The sequence below is a fragment of the Crotalus tigris genome, unplaced genomic scaffold (genome assembly GCF_016545835.1).
Source record: "Crotalus tigris isolate CLP2741 ecotype Arizona unplaced genomic scaffold, ASM1654583v1 scf7180000018101.4720394464:4744507, whole genome shotgun sequence".
Lineage (NCBI taxonomy): Eukaryota > Metazoa > Chordata > Lepidosauria > Squamata > Viperidae > Crotalus > Crotalus tigris.
The window spans coordinates 1,183,299-1,201,680 of NW_024096823.1; the positions used below are offsets into that span (position 1 = coordinate 1,183,299).

Here is an 18,382-nt window from a genome sequence, read left to right on the forward strand (position 1 = left end):
CTCCTTCCCCTTCGGTGCAGTTAGAGCTGACTCCACATCCTCCGGAGGCTGCTGCTTTTTTCCCCCTTTCCCGCCCAAACTGCCTCCTTTTATAGCTTCTCCTGTCTCTACCCCCTCCTCCTCCTTTCTCATGGGGGGGGGTGAGCCAGAAGTGAGCCTGAGGTGAGGCTCAGCTTCAGCCACTCTGCAGCTCCAGAGGATTCTCTCACAATAAGTCCTTGCCTGCGCTGGCTCTTTCCCTCCCCCACTACACTTGGCTAGCAGGGCTGTGTACCACCTGCCACTCGTTAATGTACCACAAGTGGTACGGTACCACCGGTTGAAAAGCCCTGTCCTACACAATCCTGACAATTATAAGGAAAGTATGGCTGCCATAATGTTCTTTGCACCAAATCCTTACAGATTTTGAGTTACCAGTTGAAGCACCACTGTCTAGGACTGGTGTGCTGAAAGGCACACTGTTACACTGAAACAGACATAGGCCTGGCTCAGATAAATACGAATCATGATGTAACTTTTTGCTTAGCCTAATATGTGAAAGAGTGCCCTACTATGAGTAAAACATTATTTCTCATAGAGAAGGGCAATCTAAACCAATAGAACTAGAATGGGATATTGCATTTTCCCCCAAGGAGCTGGGATACACCGCAATATTTCTCTAAGCAGCAACTAGTGGTACCATATTTCTATTAGAGGCGTTTACCAGAATAAGGTGTTTGTTTTACTATTATTACTGTTAAGATTCAAAAGGGAAAAAACAAAAAAGGTAAGATAAATATCTGAGCATATCCAACAAAAGGGTGTTTCTTGATTCTACAAAACCTCAATATCTCTTAAGAGTGATAGACGAAACTGTTCAGAGGTAAAGGCCATCTACATAAGAACTACTGTAGTTCCATGAAATCAGAAGAACGTATGAAAAATCACTTCAACTTTGCCGCGAGTAGACAAATGAAACGTTTTGAAAGCTGTTTGCAATTTGCTGAAGATGAGAGCAGGGAGTATGTAAAACAAATCTACTCATGATTTGATGGAACTTGCACAAGATCCTTGATACGAATCCTTCCAGCCCAGGCACTGCCGTTTGTAAAAACTGCTATATAAGGAAGCTTATACAGCCAGCTTCCTCGTGAAGCTTATTTAAACGCTGACATTTAATTACCAGAGACAGATTCACATGTTCTGGGAATGTACTACTTATGGAAGATTATGCTGTTTCTCCCTCTTGTAGAAGATGCTTTTTGCACATAAAATACTGCAGTAGTACAGATGGCTATATTAAACTATACATACAGTTTCCCAGATTGCTTCCTTTGCTACAGGCATAGAATTTTGTTAAAAAGTTTCAGTGACAGACAAGGGCCACTGGTCAATTGGCAGGTTGAAAGGGTACACACTTAGAATAGTAATTTCTTATAAATATGGGTGTAAGCCCAGAACACACTTCCTTGGTACAATCAGAAAATAAGGTGAAATAAAATGAGACTCCTTGCTGTAGAATATGTAGATCAGCCTTAGCATATCATGCATGGCTAGCGTGGTAGTCTTCTCTGAGCTAGAAAAGTAACTTGACAAAGTAACTTTTACCCTGTTCTCAACCTCAAAAATTCTTTGCTTACTCGAAAGGAATTCTTTTGGGACAACAGCTTATGTTCTGGCCATCCTCTGAAGTCGGCTATAGCGATCCTTGCTACAAACCCAACTACTGATTTATTATGAGTTATAATATGTTTAGGAGAGCTTTCTGACAACCAGTGTGTCAGCTACATTTAGAGCAGGACTGATCACAGTTTAACCAATTCTTCACGTAGCTCTGTGGCCTTATAAGAGCCACCTTTTACTGTGATTCCATGTAGCAGAGGTTACTTATAAACCCAGCATTTCGTAGCTCCAGAGCTCTTCTAACCTGGCAAGTACTGAATAGCAGGAACTGAAGCAAAGTGCAAATGTTGCTTTGTTTTTAACGACTGCTAGGAACACAGGATCATACTAAGGGAATCATAACAATCCAGATGCAAGTAAATGGAAAGGGGGAGAGCAAAGCAGAGTTTAATTTTAAAATGCTATAAGAGAAATTATTTCCTTCAAATACATTTTTAAAATAATGGTAAGATTATTTCATTCTGTTCACAGGCTCTATACTTCAACTAGGCTGGGCATTTTTTAGTTGAGAAATAATGGTAAGATTATTTCATTCTGTTCACAGGCTCTATACTTCAACTAGGCTGGGCATTTTTTAGTTGAGGATACAGCAGAGTCCAATAGACAGGTGGATGTGGTTTCTAATTTTATTGAGCCCCCCCCCCCTCAAATATTTCTCTATCTTTAACAGCATGATACTTTAATCTATTTATTTATTTATTAAATTTATTTGCCACCCATCTCGTCATGAGGAGACTCTGGGTAGCTGATTGGCTTAATTTAACAAGTGTGGAGTTTATCCAAAGTTGGAGCAGGAGTACATTAAAATGTCCCCATGCTTTTGTGTGCTACACTCCCTTCTTATCCTGAAGTACTGCAGCACTGAGGCAGGAAACTCCTGGAGCCAGGCTGCAGTCATATTCTTTTAGGGTAGGCTAACAGAATGAGATGCTTTTTACGAAAGCTTTTTTTATATTTTACTCCCTGATTTTGAACCACAGCATGATGTCCCCCATAGAAAGCAGCTTGTGCGCTCTACCAGACCCATCCAATCAGATCTTATGACTTTCCACAAGTCCTCCTACTTGGAGTGTTACTTCCCTACACTTGTTCTTGCTGTCTCAGAGCCTGAGTGCAAACCACACGTTGACGGAAGATTCAACATAGTCCCCTCTGCAACAGCATTAAGTGAACCAGGCTGAGTGACAATAACTGAATAACAGCACAGACCATGAACCCATGCATGGCGCAGAGGGAAGGCCACCCCAACTTCACAAGATCTTTAATAATGATCAGCCTTCCTCAGCGTGGCATATTCAAATGTGATGGAGCATAAATCCCATCCTTCCAGCCAAGGGATACTTGGTGCTCTCTTGCAAGAAAACAATCAAGTTCAGAGAGCACCAAGGATCCCTCATTTCAACCCTGAGCGACAAATATTCTCCTTTGTCCGTTACAATGAGAGTTATACTCCTGACTGCATCCAGCATTTCCAGACAGTGGCAAGTTGAGGGCGAGTGCACTACACCCCTCCCTAAAGATAACTGAAGCAGCCTCATATCCAACTAGAAAAGAGATTATATTGTATTAAAGACCAACTGATTTTCATATAGAAAGTTCCAGGTTCAATTGCCGGTTGCTCTAAAACAAGGTTCCCGTCTAAGAGAAAGATTTGGAGTTTCTATCACACGGCCCCAAATAAAGAAAGCCTTCTTTAAGTTAGATATTTGGGGATTATTCTTAAGCCACAGCTGCTCTACCCAGTTTGTGCTGAATTATTAGGGTTTACTGAATCATGTTCTGTCTCAGTTGTACAACTCTTGGAGAGAACTGTACATCCACTGAGAAAGGACAGTGCTGGCCATACCTATCTTTGGGTGTCATTTTGAACTATGGTAAGAAATCCACCCATAATTTAATCTGTATTTGGCAAGTCTCTGCCTGTTGCTCACTTGCAAATCTTGGTATATTCATTCTCCCTTTCCAAGTTTCTTACCATTCCCCCAAAAGGTTGGCCAATAGCACAATTGACAGCTTCATTTGTTCTTTCTCATAACAAAACACTAGTTGTCAACGAGAATCTAGGCACCAGTTCAGACAGCAAATTCAATGCTATTGTGAGCCCCTATTTTTCAATGGAAAATATGAAAAACCAAAATTTTACAGTCCTTTCTCTGGACCTGCATTGCATTCATTCAACAGCAAGCAGAATTCTGATTTTTTTTAAAAAATGAAAGAATGCAGCAGTTTTGTTTTGAAAGGTACAAAAATATAAATTAAAAAAAAACTAAAATACCTTGTCCTATACCACTTGCCCGGCAAGCTCATTTCTTATCCTATTAACCTGAGAAGATCCTGGCTACACCTACTGTGCACTGTTATTGGAGCTGTCACTAAGGAAACAGATACCCTGTTGGGACAAGTTATGTTTCAAAGCCTTTGCCAGCTTGCATTTTTAGCATATCAAGGAAGCAAGGAAAAAGGGGGGGCAGGTGGGGAGGAAGACAAGTGACACTATGTCTGAAATGCTTGTTAAAAGGAAGTCTGCAGACATTCAAAACACATTTTGCTTCTTTTAAACAAAGGAGAAAGGAAAAGGAACCTAGGAGAGATTAAAATTAAACACCACGTCACAGAAGAACAGAACAAGAAGAACAGCATCATATTCAGGCAAGGAAACAGAGAGCATGCGACATTAAGGTCCTGAGAAGCTGGATTGATTGTGACAGTAGCAACAGCAATAATAGAAAACCTGCATTAAGTTTAGCATGCCACATATACATTTACACATATATACATAGACATGTGCATTTGTGTGTGTATCATATGTGTGCTTTCTAGTGAGTGGAAACTGAGGAATAATAAAAATCTTTGTATTGACTGGCAGCTAAAAAAAAAACATAATTAGGAAGACAAAATAGTGGAAGAGTTGGCGATTTGGCAAGTTGGAAGCTCATGATAGCTACTCTCTAACTACCCTACTGCACCTTTTCCTCTGGTTGTGATTCAAGCTAAAATTGGCCAACTAGCAAGAGGTCAAGGTCAGTTCAAGATACACACGCACACACTTTGACAAGAAGCAGAAGAAAAGGCAAGAGATTCTTCTTTTTTGTTTTCAGTCTACCCTATGATAGCAATGTGCAAGAAACTCGGTATTTATTTTGGAAGAGACAGATGGGAAAAGGCAATAGGTGACATCATCTGAAGGAGAAATGGGATGGAAAACCTGACCAAAAAAAAAAAAAAAAAGGTAAGAGGGACGCCATTTGGAATCCTTTTGTCTTTGAAACAATCCATGATTTAAGGCCACAATCTTGAAAGGTTCACTGGGTTAAACATGTCAGCTTAGCTTTTGAAATGAACATCTCTTATAAGAGTATTGAATCTTTTGCATTTGCAAACAGAGATACATTTTCTTGTTTCCTTGCCATTGAGCTAACTCCTACATTGTCCCCAAACAATATAGGAGTTGTTTAGCTACATCCTGCAGCTTGTAGCTTTGAACCTGCTACTGTAATGCTTATGATTCTGCAACTACTCAGATTCCAAAGGTATAAATCAGAGTTTCTCAACCTTAGCAACTTTAAGCTGTCTGGACTTGAACTCCCAGAATTCCCTAGTCAGCCTAGAAGTCCAGACATTTTAAAGTTGCCAAGATTGAGAAACACTGGCTTAAATCATTCTATTTTTTTTTCTAGACCCAGTAAGAGATGCCCTTGTGAATGTTCTTCCTTCTCATTATTGAAATATACCTTAGCATTTCCCACCTGGTAACTTACAAACCAAAGAATTTCCATTGTGTTTTGATGGCTTCCTCTCGAACTACAGAAATTAAAATCTGTATTAGGTAACAACATGACCAAAAATGTATCCCTGATCATACGCAAAGTACAAATTATGTGATCTACAATGTATACAACAAGCCTGCCATTTTCTCTTCCAGAACAGCAAAATCACCCATCAGTTGCAGCAGCTAAGAGTGAGGTTTCTTACTTTCTTCACAAAACAATTTGAACAGTTCAAACTGACAAAATTATGGAGCTTACCACCTTCAGAGCCATGAGCTGGAATCCTGTGTGAAAGTGTAGAATGGAAGATCAGGTATCATGTTGATGGATACGCTACAAAAACAGTTGGGATGCTAAAGTTTTCCACAAAAAATGGCCAGCACCAGCAAAACATCACAGCTCCTCCCAAGAACTGCTTTCTCTTGCTACAGTAGACAAGACAAGGAAGCACCATGAGTAACCAAACTAAGGAAGGCTTAGTGTTAGCACAATGTATACCTGAACTTTAACCATTTAAGATCACACTGTATAAGGCTATCCAAATGGTCGATTCTAGATAGGATGACAGATGGTCTCTAAAGTGTGGCAAAATGACTTATTCCAAAGCCACCCTTTGGAAAGACGATGGCCCTATGACAGATGTTTGAGGCCAGGATCTATGTGGGATATATTTAGAAGCTCCATAGCTGCCCTTCACTCATTTTTTAAGAAATCAAAAGAATAAAACAAATGAACAAAACAAAAACTGTATCCACCCCATTTTGAACAAGGGGCTTAGTTATGATCAGTCTCTCTGGCTGCAGTTCATTGGTTAGTTCTATGCCATGCAACTGGCGACATCATCTGCCAGCAGACTGGGACTGTGGCGCCATAATGACATGCGACTGTATGGGCACGTTCAGTTCTGTCCTTTGGTTGGCCATCTGAGTGAGGACTGAAGTGGCAACGGCTTCAGCTGCAGAGCGAACGTTCAGCCCATTGGGAGATGCAGTCACCGAACTGTGCTGGATGACAGGAGCTGGAGAACCGGTGGGCTCAGAACTCTCTTTGGGGCTTTCTGATTTTTCAAGAAAAGGGAAAAATAAAACGGTATTAGTGATTGGGCTTGGCTTTACAAGCATCAACAGAACGTGCTTCAGCAATGATTCTGCCAGTTCTTTTCAGTTATATTTTCTCAAATGAGTTGCTTTTTTTTTTTGGCCACAATATTCTCTGTACAAAAATTCAGCTTTAATACAGACTTAACCACCATGAAAAATATAACCCATTCTGACGCTAATCAAAAATATCTGTATAATCTTGGGTTGGATACATGGAACACATTAGCATAGATTTTCATTTTACATAGCATGTTATGTGAATCCAGCCACTGTATTTGGTAAACCATAGTTTATTATTGTGTAGAGTCAGCTGATTCTGGTTTCTTCGATTAAAAAAAAATCAGTCACATAACTCCATAATAAAACTGCACAAGAGTGCATGTGCATAACTGAGAAGAATTAGACTGGCACTATCTAGATGCCAATTGAATTTCTTTCCCTACAGCTAAGGCTTATAATGTGAACTTCCAGAATTGAAGAAAAGAGAAAAAAAATGCAGTTTTACAGCACTGTAAAAAAAAAAAAAAATCAGCCTTTGGGGAAAAAAAGGTCTTGTTCTATAGTTGCAAATGTAGTAGAATCTCTTTCAGCTGGGTGTCCTTCAGATAATATGGACATCCATCATCCAAAGGAAGAACTGGCCATAATAACTGGAGTACTGAGAATTCTACCCCCAACAGTTTTGGAATAGCTTAGGTCAGAGTTGGGGGTCCTTGTAATATTCACAACTCTTCAGTTATAGAATGCTTTTATAAATCTTGATGGATCACAAAATGCTGCTTCATAAAGTGCTGAAATTCTACAATCTGTGTTTGACCCCAATAAAGGAGACTATTTATAATTCAGGGTTGAAACTGGCGTCTTTGGTATTCTCTGAGCTTGGTTGTTTTTTTGCAGACATTTCATTACCCAAACTAGGTAACATCATCAGTGCTGCAAGAAAACAACCAAATTCAGAGAGCACCAAGGACCCTTGTATTTGACCCCATTTGCCCTGCCTGAATATTTATTTATAAGATTCCGCTTACCAAGATAACCTTGTGTTTTCTTCTGTAATGCAGTGACAGGGCAGTCCTTGTGAGCCAACAATAGTTGTTTGAGTTGCGCAACTTCATTCCTTAATAATGTAACTTCGTTCTATGAAAAAAGGAAACATTTAGTCTGATTGCATTGGTTCAACATCCAATCTTGAATCTTGTTAAGTGTTCATTTGAAACAGAGACACAACACAAATATGAAGGAATTTACAGATCATGGGGTTCAGCCAGCACTATTTACTCATTATTTAGCTTAGGGCAGGGGGTAGGCAACCTTGGCTCTTTTATGTCTTGTGGACTTCAACTCCCAGAATTCCTGAGTCAGCATGGCTGGTTCAGGAATTCTGGGTATTGAAGTCCACAAGTTATAAAAGAGCTAAGGTTGCCTATCCCTGGGCTTAGGGAATGCTTCATTTGTCATGCCCCTTTTTAGTATTAAAACTGCCATGATCCTATGGCTCAATCCTATGGCTTAATCATATGCCTAAATGGTGTCTTTTGCTATTGGAATATCTTTCATAAGGCCAATTTGGAAACCTGGTAGTGAATAAAGGAGATTCTAATCTAAGAAACCCTGAAAGAAAACATGTTTTAATTCTGAAAATCTTTTGAGATAAGTTAGGCTAAATGTAATGCACATGCGCACATTTATTTATTTATGAGACTTATATACCGCTTTAAGTGCAAGCACTCTCTAAGTGGTGTACACCAGTAAGCAATGTATATATATATTTACATTGCCCCCAACAATCTGGGTCCTCATTTTACCTACCTCAGAAGGATGGAAGGCTGAGTCAACCTTGAGCCGGTGAGATTTGAACTGTTGACCTGCTGAACACAGTCAGCTAAAGTGGCCTGCAGTACTGCACTCTAACTGCTGCGCCACCTCGGCTCATGTACACAAATACACACACTGAGGCAGTAGTTTCAAATCTTTTCCACCAATGAAATATAAAGTGAAAGCTATAGGACTGAGGGCAAAATACCTGGAAGGGTTTACAAAAAAGGTGCTGAAAATTCACAAAGGCAAACAAACCCAGTGCATCTCCCAGGTTCACCTTCATGGAAAACTATGGAATGCTGGAGCTATTTTTGGCTTCTAGCAGACAGAGGCTGCTTATAGGGAATGGAGGTAGCAGCCTGTTTTAACACTGGAGTTGCAGTTGCTTATAATTGTAACTATGTCATGGTAGGCTTGCTTAGTTGCATTCCTTGTGTAAGTCTCTCAAAAAAGTGGGAGCACCATATCAAGGGCACATATGGAAATAACTCAAGTGTATTAACATTCTCATTATTACCACTGAAAGAGAGATTACACTGAACTTCAGTTTCTCCCTCAAAGACAGAACTACCCCTGTTGGCTTAGGTCCAAGAACCAGAAGGCTCAATTCCTTTTCTTCAGAAGGTGGGAAATTCCTATTAAGCTTCAGGAAAGCTAAGCATCATGGTAGTAAAAAGTAAACCAAAAAATTCATAGCAGCGCAAATAGCTTGGCTCATAATCTAGCACCAGCAATATATCAAATCAGACCAAGATTCTATAGTAGACAGGAGAGAAAGCTAAGTTTCCACTGTTAGAGACAGATAGACAGTATGAAAAGCTTCCCTTTGTGCATCTTCTAGACCACACAAAATGTCTTTCTTACTTGTAAGAATAATAGAAAATTTCACATATCAGGATATTTTGAAATGATAACAATATATTAACAATAATGTATCAAATTTATAGGTGATGGGAACAAAGAAAAAGAAGGAGTATCAATTATCTTTGTCAAAGGGTGAGTAAAAAAATCTGCCGCAGTTAGATCAGAATTGAGTGATAAGATTTTCTGAAAAAAGTTTACACTGACAAGTGAGTAACAAGAGATAAAAACAACTGAGGCCCTAATATCTGTTCCACAAAATGTCCATTCCCAAAGGAGATATAATTTAACTAAGGGAACTATAATCCAAGAAAGTGTATGTCAGGAGAATGCATTCTTTCACAGAGACCTCAAATCGTTTTTTTTTCTCTCTGGCAAAATAAGCTCCTCCAGATGGTACCCGGTCAAGACCAAAAATACCTACTGCATGCCAGGATTTTCAAGGATAAGCAATGAAGGCCTCAGAGTACAAAAATCACCTCCGTACAAATGGAGATTTCATAATTTCAGATTATATTGGCTAGGGAAGATGATGGTCTTGAAAATAAAGCAAGGATAGATACGATATTAGGGGTATATTGATCACACTGTAGGCATATTGGTAGCCTGCTTACACTTAGTTGGATGTTCTGTGTGGTGAGCTCTTCCGCCTTCTTTTCCAAAGACGATACCCAGAGCTTGCGTTTCTGGCGGCAGCGGGAGGCAGCAGCGCGGTTCCGCTCCAAGAAGCGTTGCCTACGTTCATCTGGATCTTCATCTGCTGTGCGTCTCCGTCGGCCACCTGTACTTGGGGTGGGTTGAGCTGGGGAAACCTGAGGACAAAGGACAGATAGATGGGCAGGCTATTCACACAGAAGATGGACAGGTTGTTCAAAAAAAAAAAGAAAAAGAAAAAAAGGAGGAACCTGTGGCTTTCCGGTGTTATTAAACTACACCTCCCAGCATCTCTTGCCACTACTCAAGTTGGCTAGAACTGCTGAAAGTTGCAGTTCAGCCATTATCTGAAGAGGGCCACCTTGTATTAAGAATTTACCAGTCATAAATATTTACTGTGTTTCCTCGAAAATAAGACCCGGTCTTTATATTCTTTTTGCCTCCCAAAAAAAGCACCATTCCTATTTTCGGGGGATGTCTTACCTGCTTACCTTAGGACCATTGCAGTCAGGCCTCCCCATGCCCCGACACTTGTTGCATCGCTGCCTGATTTCTTTTGCGGCTGCTTGTGGCTGGACGCCACGTGGCGCTCTGCTCATGGCAGGCCATGCAGCGCATTGTGTCGGTGCCGCTGCTTGCGCCACGGGCCACACAGCTTCCTGCCACGAGAGGTGGCACTGATGTGGTGCGCCATGTGGCATCTGGCTGCAAGAAGCCACAGAAGAAGTCAGGCAGCGGTGCGACAGTTGTTGGGGTGTGGAATCTTGGCTAAGGCAGTGCTAAGGTAAACGGGTGCAGGGAGTGTGAGGCAGCTCCACACACCCCATCCCAACTTGATCTTTACGTGTGCACCTCACCCCAAAACTAGGGCTTATTTTGGGGGTAGGGTTTATATTAGGCACACATGTAAAAATCAAGCTAGGGCTTACTTTCGGGATAGGTCTTATTTTCGGGGAAACTCGGTATATGGACCATAGAATTTGTCCAAGCAATTTCTGGGACTATTAGCACTGCCTATGAGCACTGCTCTCAAATGCTACTTTGTCGTTTAATGTTTCTTTTTTATTCTTGATTGCTTTTATTATATTTTGCACTATATTTTTCTGTAAACTGTTCTGATATTTACAATCTTTTAATGAACAAACAATAAATAATACTTTCCTCTGATTTGTCTGGTTCCCAATAGTCTACTTGTAAAATGGATGTACAAGACAAATGTATGTCTATTGCTGTGCATTTATCTGCAAGCAACATGGAATAATAAATCGTTATTTGATTTTGCACCCTTTTATCAATTTAATTAAAAAACCCTCCTCTTTTCCCTTGTGCCTATTCAAGCATCTATATAATTTTTGCAATGAGATGCTTATGTGGTAGAGCCAACACTGTATTAGTCACTGAAATCCTTTTTATTTTTAAGTAGCCAAATAACTGCCAAAAGCAAAAACAAATTTGCAGGTTCCCACCTTAGCTCAGCCTCCCCAAATGGGCTCTATAATTAGACAGACAGTTTCCACTTCTCTATACTCGCTGTCAGTCAGGCAACATATGGACAGTAAACTTCTGGAAGCTCTAACTGACAGAGCAGGTGGTAATTATGATGGAAGGCTGGCATTTGGTAAGTTGGCAGGACCAAATGGGGTGCATTTAAACTCAAGTAATTAAATCAGGACGAGAGACAGAGGGAGAGAAGATTTGTAAACATTGCTTCTGTGTTTCTGACTCTGTCCTCATTGCTGTTGTATCTCAGTTGTAAACATCTGGGAGCAATGCTGACAGAAGCAAGGGAGGCTCACCCAAGTCTACCCACCTGCTCAGGGAATTAGAAACTGAGTGCCTAAACCTAGCACATCCTGCAACTAGAAAGCTGAAATTTGGCAACAAGGAAAAACAACATACTGAATTTTCAAGCTTATTCCCATTTGCAAAATTTGAGGTTTGTTCTTAAGCAGTTTTTCAGAAACTGCAAAAAGGAGAGTTGCTCTCTAAAGAAATAGAGAAAGAATACAAAAAGACAAAGGATGTACAGGAACATAAGGGAAGAGAGAAATGCAAAACAAAGTATCATTTATTTCTGGATAACTAAAAGACTGCTGGAAGCTGATGACAATTTCCCTTCCCTTCTCCAGGAATGACCATATTATTGCATAAGAGAATTCATTAGCCTGATATATACTCCTCACATAATCATCAGATCATTCTTGTTTTATAATGGTTCAAAATCTTAAATTCATATTTGATTTTTAAAAATATGAATAAAAAGTGTACGTATCGTAGCAAATGATACCATGCTACCCATTGTGCTCTCTTTAACACATAGTTAGCTCAAGCACCTACTTAGAAATTCCCCATTCCCCTTTTATTCACCACAAGGAACAGCACATTACTCTTTTATATACAATTCTGGCTCCAATAGTAGCTACTGGATTTTAATTAAATATCACATGGTCTAGCACAGGCATGTCAAACTCCCAATGTCATGTGACATCAGGCAATGTATTGGGAGAGTTTTGCCATTGCCGGCCATGGGCCGGCAGTTTGACACCCCTGGTCTAGCAAGTGGCTTTACAAATTTCCAGGCAGCTTTCCTAAATTTGGGCTCTTTCCTTTAGCCGATGACCTGCCAGCTGAGAAAGAATGAGATGTATTGCAGTCCCACTTCCGTTTCGTGAATCCTTACTTAATCCAATTTGGCTCTTAACCAACCTGGGGCTGGGCTGGAGAAGGCGCATCAGGGTGCTGGATAAGTATCTGACCCTGTTCAGGATGGGAAGTCACCATTGTGCTCGCTGATCCCACCATCATGCTGCTGCCGTTCAGTGAGGAAGTAACTCCTTGTGTCAGGCTGGCTTTTAGCCTCTGCATGGGATGAAGACAAAACAAATACTGAGAGGCCCAACTCTGTTGATGTTTTTAACACATATTCGGGGTTTGCTAAAAAGAGGCAGACTTTTGAAGACAAGGGCCAGTAAACCTGACATGCTGTTAGCTAGAGGTTCACATTTATGTCCCTAGAATTAATGGATGTAAAAACTTTACACGTGACTGGGAATTCTTTTTGCTAAGAAAATTTGAAAAAATCTCTCTCTTTCGCTCTCTCTTTTTTTCAAGAGAAGCTCTCATTAATATGGAATGTTTAAACAGGAATTATCCCTTTCCAATACAATTAAGAAATAAGTCACCATAAAATTTTCAGACAGCTGGAATTTTTCTAGTAAAACATTGGGATTCTTATTACATTTTACTTCATTTTCCTTCCAAGGAATGTGTGTGTTAGTCTCAAAATAACTTGGTCAAATGGAAGACACTTAAAAGAGAGAGATTATAAAACTATCAAAAGGATATGCCTGTAAGTTAGAATAAAATATTCTGTTGCTGTAAAGGTGGTCTAGCCTGAAAAAATACAGGAATGTGATATTTGCTCAGATGTAAGTTAATATCTATTCTTAATATACTGTATTTGGACATGTCTACACTTTTACGGCTATAGTCTTTGTAACCCCAAGCCAGAATTCAAGGAACTCTGATCAGTTTTGTACCCTGTAAAGGATTTTATAGTGGTTTTGGCAGAGTACCTCCCCTTCTACTGCCATATATCAGCCTCTGTGGATGGGAATTTTGGGGTTCGCAATTCCAACATGTCTGGAAAGCTCCAGGTTGGGGAAGGCTGCCATACACCAAGTTGCTTTTGAACCCGTGAGGGAATTTCAAAAGCAGATTTATTGTATTTGGCAAGGGAACACTATTAAAAAACAAAAACAAAAAAACCCACTGTGAACTTTAGCAATTTTGGATCTAGTTCTTCAAGTCTGTAAATTGTACAAGTGGTGATGGTAAAAGAGACTAAGACTTATTTCTGAAAAATGATACAACAACCTAAAGCAGTTTTTACAAGATGAGGTTTCTTTAAAGCAGTGTTTCTCAATCTTGGGCACTTTTAAAGATATAATGACTTCACCTCCCAGAAGAATGCCCCAGCCAGCCATGCTTTCAAGACTAGAATGATAGAAAAATGTTTTTGAAATCTGCAGTGCATCTTGGTGCGTGCATCTCTCTCGTTCGATTCTTTAAAAGGAGCAATCTTGTGAACAACGCAATAGAAACAGGAGCTCACCATTTTAGCTTCAGAGTGTCCTGGAAAGCCTGATGGTGAAATTGAGCCGCTGCTGATAACCGGGGGACCAGGAATACCAGGAATGTTTGGCACCATGGGCATTGGCCTTGCCAGCTATATATTGGAGGAGGAGGAAGAAGCACCTCAGGTTTTGTTTTTTTTTTTTTTTACTTATAACACAATGAAAAGGAGAAAAAAAAGCCTCATAAAAATCTCACCATTGGTGTTTGCATGAAACCCACAAATTTTCAGCCGATTAACTAGGCTGAACAGAAGAGGAAGAAACAGGAGGCAGGAGGAGAATTGCTGGCCAGTTCACTTTCTCTGAGCCATACTATATTGCTACAACAGCCAAATCCTCTCTCTTTTTTTATGATTGTCCCAAATATTCTCATTTGATTTTAGGTGTCCATGTGCAAATTCTCAATGGTCACCTAAAAACTGTAGCATAATGCTAGCTCTCAAATGATTCTTATCTTGAAATTGGGAATTGCTAGCAATCTGTGGATCATAAGGAAGATTCTGGCTCCAGATAACGGCCAGGGATAGGCAAGCTTGGCTCTTTTATAGACTTCAACTCCCAGAATTCCTGAGCCAGCATGGCTCAGCTTGGAAACCTCTCCCTTTCCCCTCAGCATGGCTGGCTCAGGAATCCTGGGAGTTGAAGTCCACGAGTCATAAAAGAGCCAAGGTTGCCTAGGCCTAAATTATTGAACTAGGCCTAAATATTGTTTTAAAAGAAAGACATCTGGAGATCAATCATGCTAAAATGATTAAACCCTTAGTTTTGAACTAGAAGGGGGAGCGCTTCATTGAGCAACATTCAAGACAATTGTCATCTTTCAGGTAACACATTTTTCAAGTTGTTGAAGGGATAAAAATAAGCCAGAAACAAAGTACAGAAGCCTGACATTTTTAGAGGAGGGCATGCTCAGAATTACATTTTTATCATAAGGAGTAAAACTTCTGACTGATTTGTTATCCTCTGTAAGGTTCTTTGACATTTCCCCCCATTTTATGATATTATTTACTTTCAGAACAATTGGGGAAGAAGATACCATGTAGCTAATTAGAATTCACAAAGTATTACTGATACATCCTGGAGAAAAGGCAGTCATTTGCAAACTTCCCCACCAGGAACATAGAGAGATTTCTTCTACTTGTCCTAACAAATTAGCCTTTCCAATTTATTGGAGTTGACCTGTTTTCATTGTGGCAGAAACTTTCTAAACACTTAAAGTCAATGAAAATTTACTGCACAAACAAGCAGACACTTGATTTGCATGCAACATCAGAAATAATACAAGATGCACCAGAAGGTACTCATGTTTGTCAAATCCATATGCAGAAATAAAAGCTAAATAACCATTTCATGCCCCGAAGAGGCCAGGGAGGGAGTTTTTCCTGGCTTGGAAAAGCTGACATGTTCTCTGCAAGCTTGAATAGTTTCAAGCACAAAGCTAGCTAATCAGAAAGCCTGCCATTCCCAGCCCCAGAACCAACAGGGCCAGCCATCTGTTCATAGAAGGATTCAGCCTGAGCCTTCCTGACCAATGACTTGGTTGGCAGGCACTGCTACCCTCACAGGCAGTGGCTTTCATCACCCCTATGTCCTCTACTCCAACATAGGCTTATCTCATGCAGAGAAGTAGAGGGAGATGTCAATTTTGCAAATTAAAGTGCCCCATATGCTCTGCAAAGGGGAAAAACTGTCCCTTCCTTTATCAAAATCAGCCATGCTGGAAGCTTTCATTACCGATATGACAGAAGGCATCTGAACGGGTGGGCCAGGAAGGACAGGCATAGTCTGTCCATTCACAAGGTGCATGACAAGTGGTAGAGAACTGGTAGGCGACCTGGAAAAGATTTCAAGCAAAAGAAACTGCGTCAAACAAACTTCAGTCCAATTTGCAGGGAAGTGAACTCTCTCTCCAATCAATCCTGGTCGCACATGATTCTCTTTTGATTCATGGAACCCATCCCTTCTCCAAATTCTCCATTGGTGCTCTAACCAATGGACAACAAACTAATTTCTTAATCTAACTTTTTAATTGACAGAGTAAACATGGATTGCAAAGCTACAGTTGCTTCTAAACTAATACACTACTTCATATTGAGCAGCCTGGCCATTAAGCGAAGTCGTTGCTAAGTGAAACTTCATGATTTTATGATCTCATTTCAATTTTCTTTTCCTTTACATAAGGAGCTGTAAAGGTTGTAAATATGAAGGCTGGTTGCCAAGTTACTTTTTCATTACCATCATGAATGTGAACAGTTGCTAAATGTGGCAGCCGCTAAGCAAAGACTATGATAACTAAAGCCAGCTTCGTCTCCCAATCCATCTCAAAATTGAATTGGGGCGGCAGTAATAATTAAAACATTTAACTATGATGAAACCAGTTGTCAAAATCCTAGGGTATGTTTTCTTCCCTCATGGCTGTTCTTGGGCACTTATATATTCCACTACCGTACTCTGTAAGATTTGATATCAGGACATTTGCAGAAGAAAATTCTACCTGATTAACTGCTCAGTGCTAATCTGCTTAGGATGCTTTCTCTTCCCCTGAAATTTCTACTTACCCGAGCTGTCTGTTGGAAGGTGGAGCCTGGGTGATGACTGAGGTTGGAGAAGGGAGAGTTGGATGCAAGGGGTCATATCCCAAGTGCAGTGGCAGAGATCCAGGACGTACAATAGTTGGTGTAGGCGTAGAAATGATAATAGGCTTTGAAGCATTCTCCTAAGAGAAATGCAGACAGTCAGTGACAGATCCCATCACCCACTATCCTTGCGGAATGCTATTAATTTTTGTTTTATTATCCTATTGGTTAGCTTAGATTTCAGTAAGGCATTTGATAAAGTACAGCACAACCTACTCCTTGGTAAGCTAGAAAAAGGTGGAATAGACAACATCATCACCAGATGGATCTGTAGCTGGCTGGCAAACCGTAGTCAACGAGTGGTCCTCAATGGCACTACATCCACATGGAGAGAAGTAAGCAGTGGGGTACCACAAGGTTCCGTCTTAGGCCCAGTACTCTTCAATATCTTCATCAATGACTTAGATGAGGGAATTGAAGGGGAACTCATCAAATTTGCAGATGACACCAAACTGGCAGGAGTAGTCAACACCCCAGAAGACAAACTCAGGACCCAAAAAGATCTTGAGAAACTTGAACAATGGGCCCTATCCAACAAAATGAGTTTCAGTGTGGAGAAAAGCAAAGTTTTACATTTAGGCAGGAAAAATCAAAGGCACAAATACAGATTAGGCGAGACCTGGCTTAAAAACAGTAATTGTGAGAGGGACCTTGGAGTCCTAGTGGACGATCACTTGACTATGAGCCAGCAGTGTGCAGTAGCAGCCAAAAAAGCTAATACAATCCTGGGTTGTATAACAGAGGCATAGAATCAAGATCGCATGAAGTATTAGTGCCGCTTTATAAAACCCTAGTAAGACCACACCTGGAATACTGCAGCCAATTTTGTTCACCATATCATAAAAAAGATGTTGAGAATTTGGAAAAAAATTCAGAGAAGAGTAACTAAGATGATCAAAGGCCTGAAGACTAAAACATACAAAGAACAGCTGTAGGACTTGGGTTTGGCTAATCTAAAGAAAAGAAGAAATAGGGGAGACATGAAAGCAGTATTCTAGTATTTGAGGGGTTGCCACAAAGAAGAGGGGGTCACGTTATTCACCAAAGCACCAAAGGGCAGGACAAGAAACAATGGTTGGAAACTGATCAAAGAGAAAAGCAACCTGGAATTAAGGAGAAACTTCCTGACAGTGAGGACAATGAACCAGTGGAACAGCTTGCCTTCAGAAATTGCAGGCGCTCCATCAGTGAAGATTTTTAAGATGAGGCTAAATCAGGGGTCTGCAACCTTAAACATTCAAAAAGCCGCTTGGACCCATTTCCCAGAGAAAAGAAAACACTGGGAGCCGCAAAACCTGTGCATACACGCAAGGGGGAGGAGCTTGATTGAAGAGTTTAATTAAAAAGAAATAGAGGCTGCTGTGCATGAGTTCTCTCTCTCTTTCCTCTCCCTCTCTTTCTCTTTCTCTCCCTTTCCCTTTCTTTTTCTCTCTCCCGTCTCTCTTTTTCTCTCTCCCTCTTTTTTTCTCTCTCTCTCCCTCTCTCTCCTCTCCCCCCTTCTTTTTTTCTCTCTCTCCCTCTCTGTCTCCTCTCCCTCTCTCTTTCTCTCACTCTTTCCTCTCTTTCCCCCCCTCCCTCTCTCTGATCTTCTGCTCACCTGGCAAGCTGGCTTCAAGCTGTTCTCCAACAGGCTGGCTCTCTCCTGCCCTTCCTGCAGAGATGCAGCCAAGGCAGGAGCCCCACCCAATAAGCTTGTCAGCTTGTCGGAGAACATGGTGAGGCCACTCTTTTTTACACACACACACACA

General features: G+C 40.6%; 1 protein-coding gene across 3 annotated transcripts in view; it reads right to left on the minus strand.

The window, feature by feature from the left end:
- Positions 1 to 209: 209 nt before the first annotated feature.
- The window catches only part of LOC120309983 (cyclic AMP-dependent transcription factor ATF-7), a 136,305-nt gene continuing 118,132 nt past the window's right edge, over positions 210 to 18,382 (minus strand). For 2 of the 3 annotated variants that reach the window (XM_039347800.1, XM_039347799.1), the window contains 7 exons: positions 16,557 to 16,714; positions 15,733 to 15,832; positions 13,977 to 14,090; positions 12,569 to 12,721; positions 9,823 to 10,020; positions 7,558 to 7,666; positions 210 to 6,486 (listed from right to left, as the gene is read on the minus strand). In XM_039347800.1, the coding sequence (XP_039203734.1) occupies positions 6,269 to 6,486; positions 7,558 to 7,666; positions 9,823 to 10,020; positions 12,569 to 12,721; positions 13,977 to 14,090; positions 15,733 to 15,832; positions 16,557 to 16,714 (1,050 nt within the window). In that variant the 3' untranslated portion in view covers positions 210 to 6,268. The remainder of the gene's footprint in view (positions 6,487 to 7,557; positions 7,667 to 9,822; positions 10,021 to 12,568; positions 12,722 to 13,976; positions 14,091 to 15,732; positions 15,833 to 16,556; positions 16,715 to 18,382) is intronic. The other variant, XR_005557234.1, reaches the window with a different exon arrangement.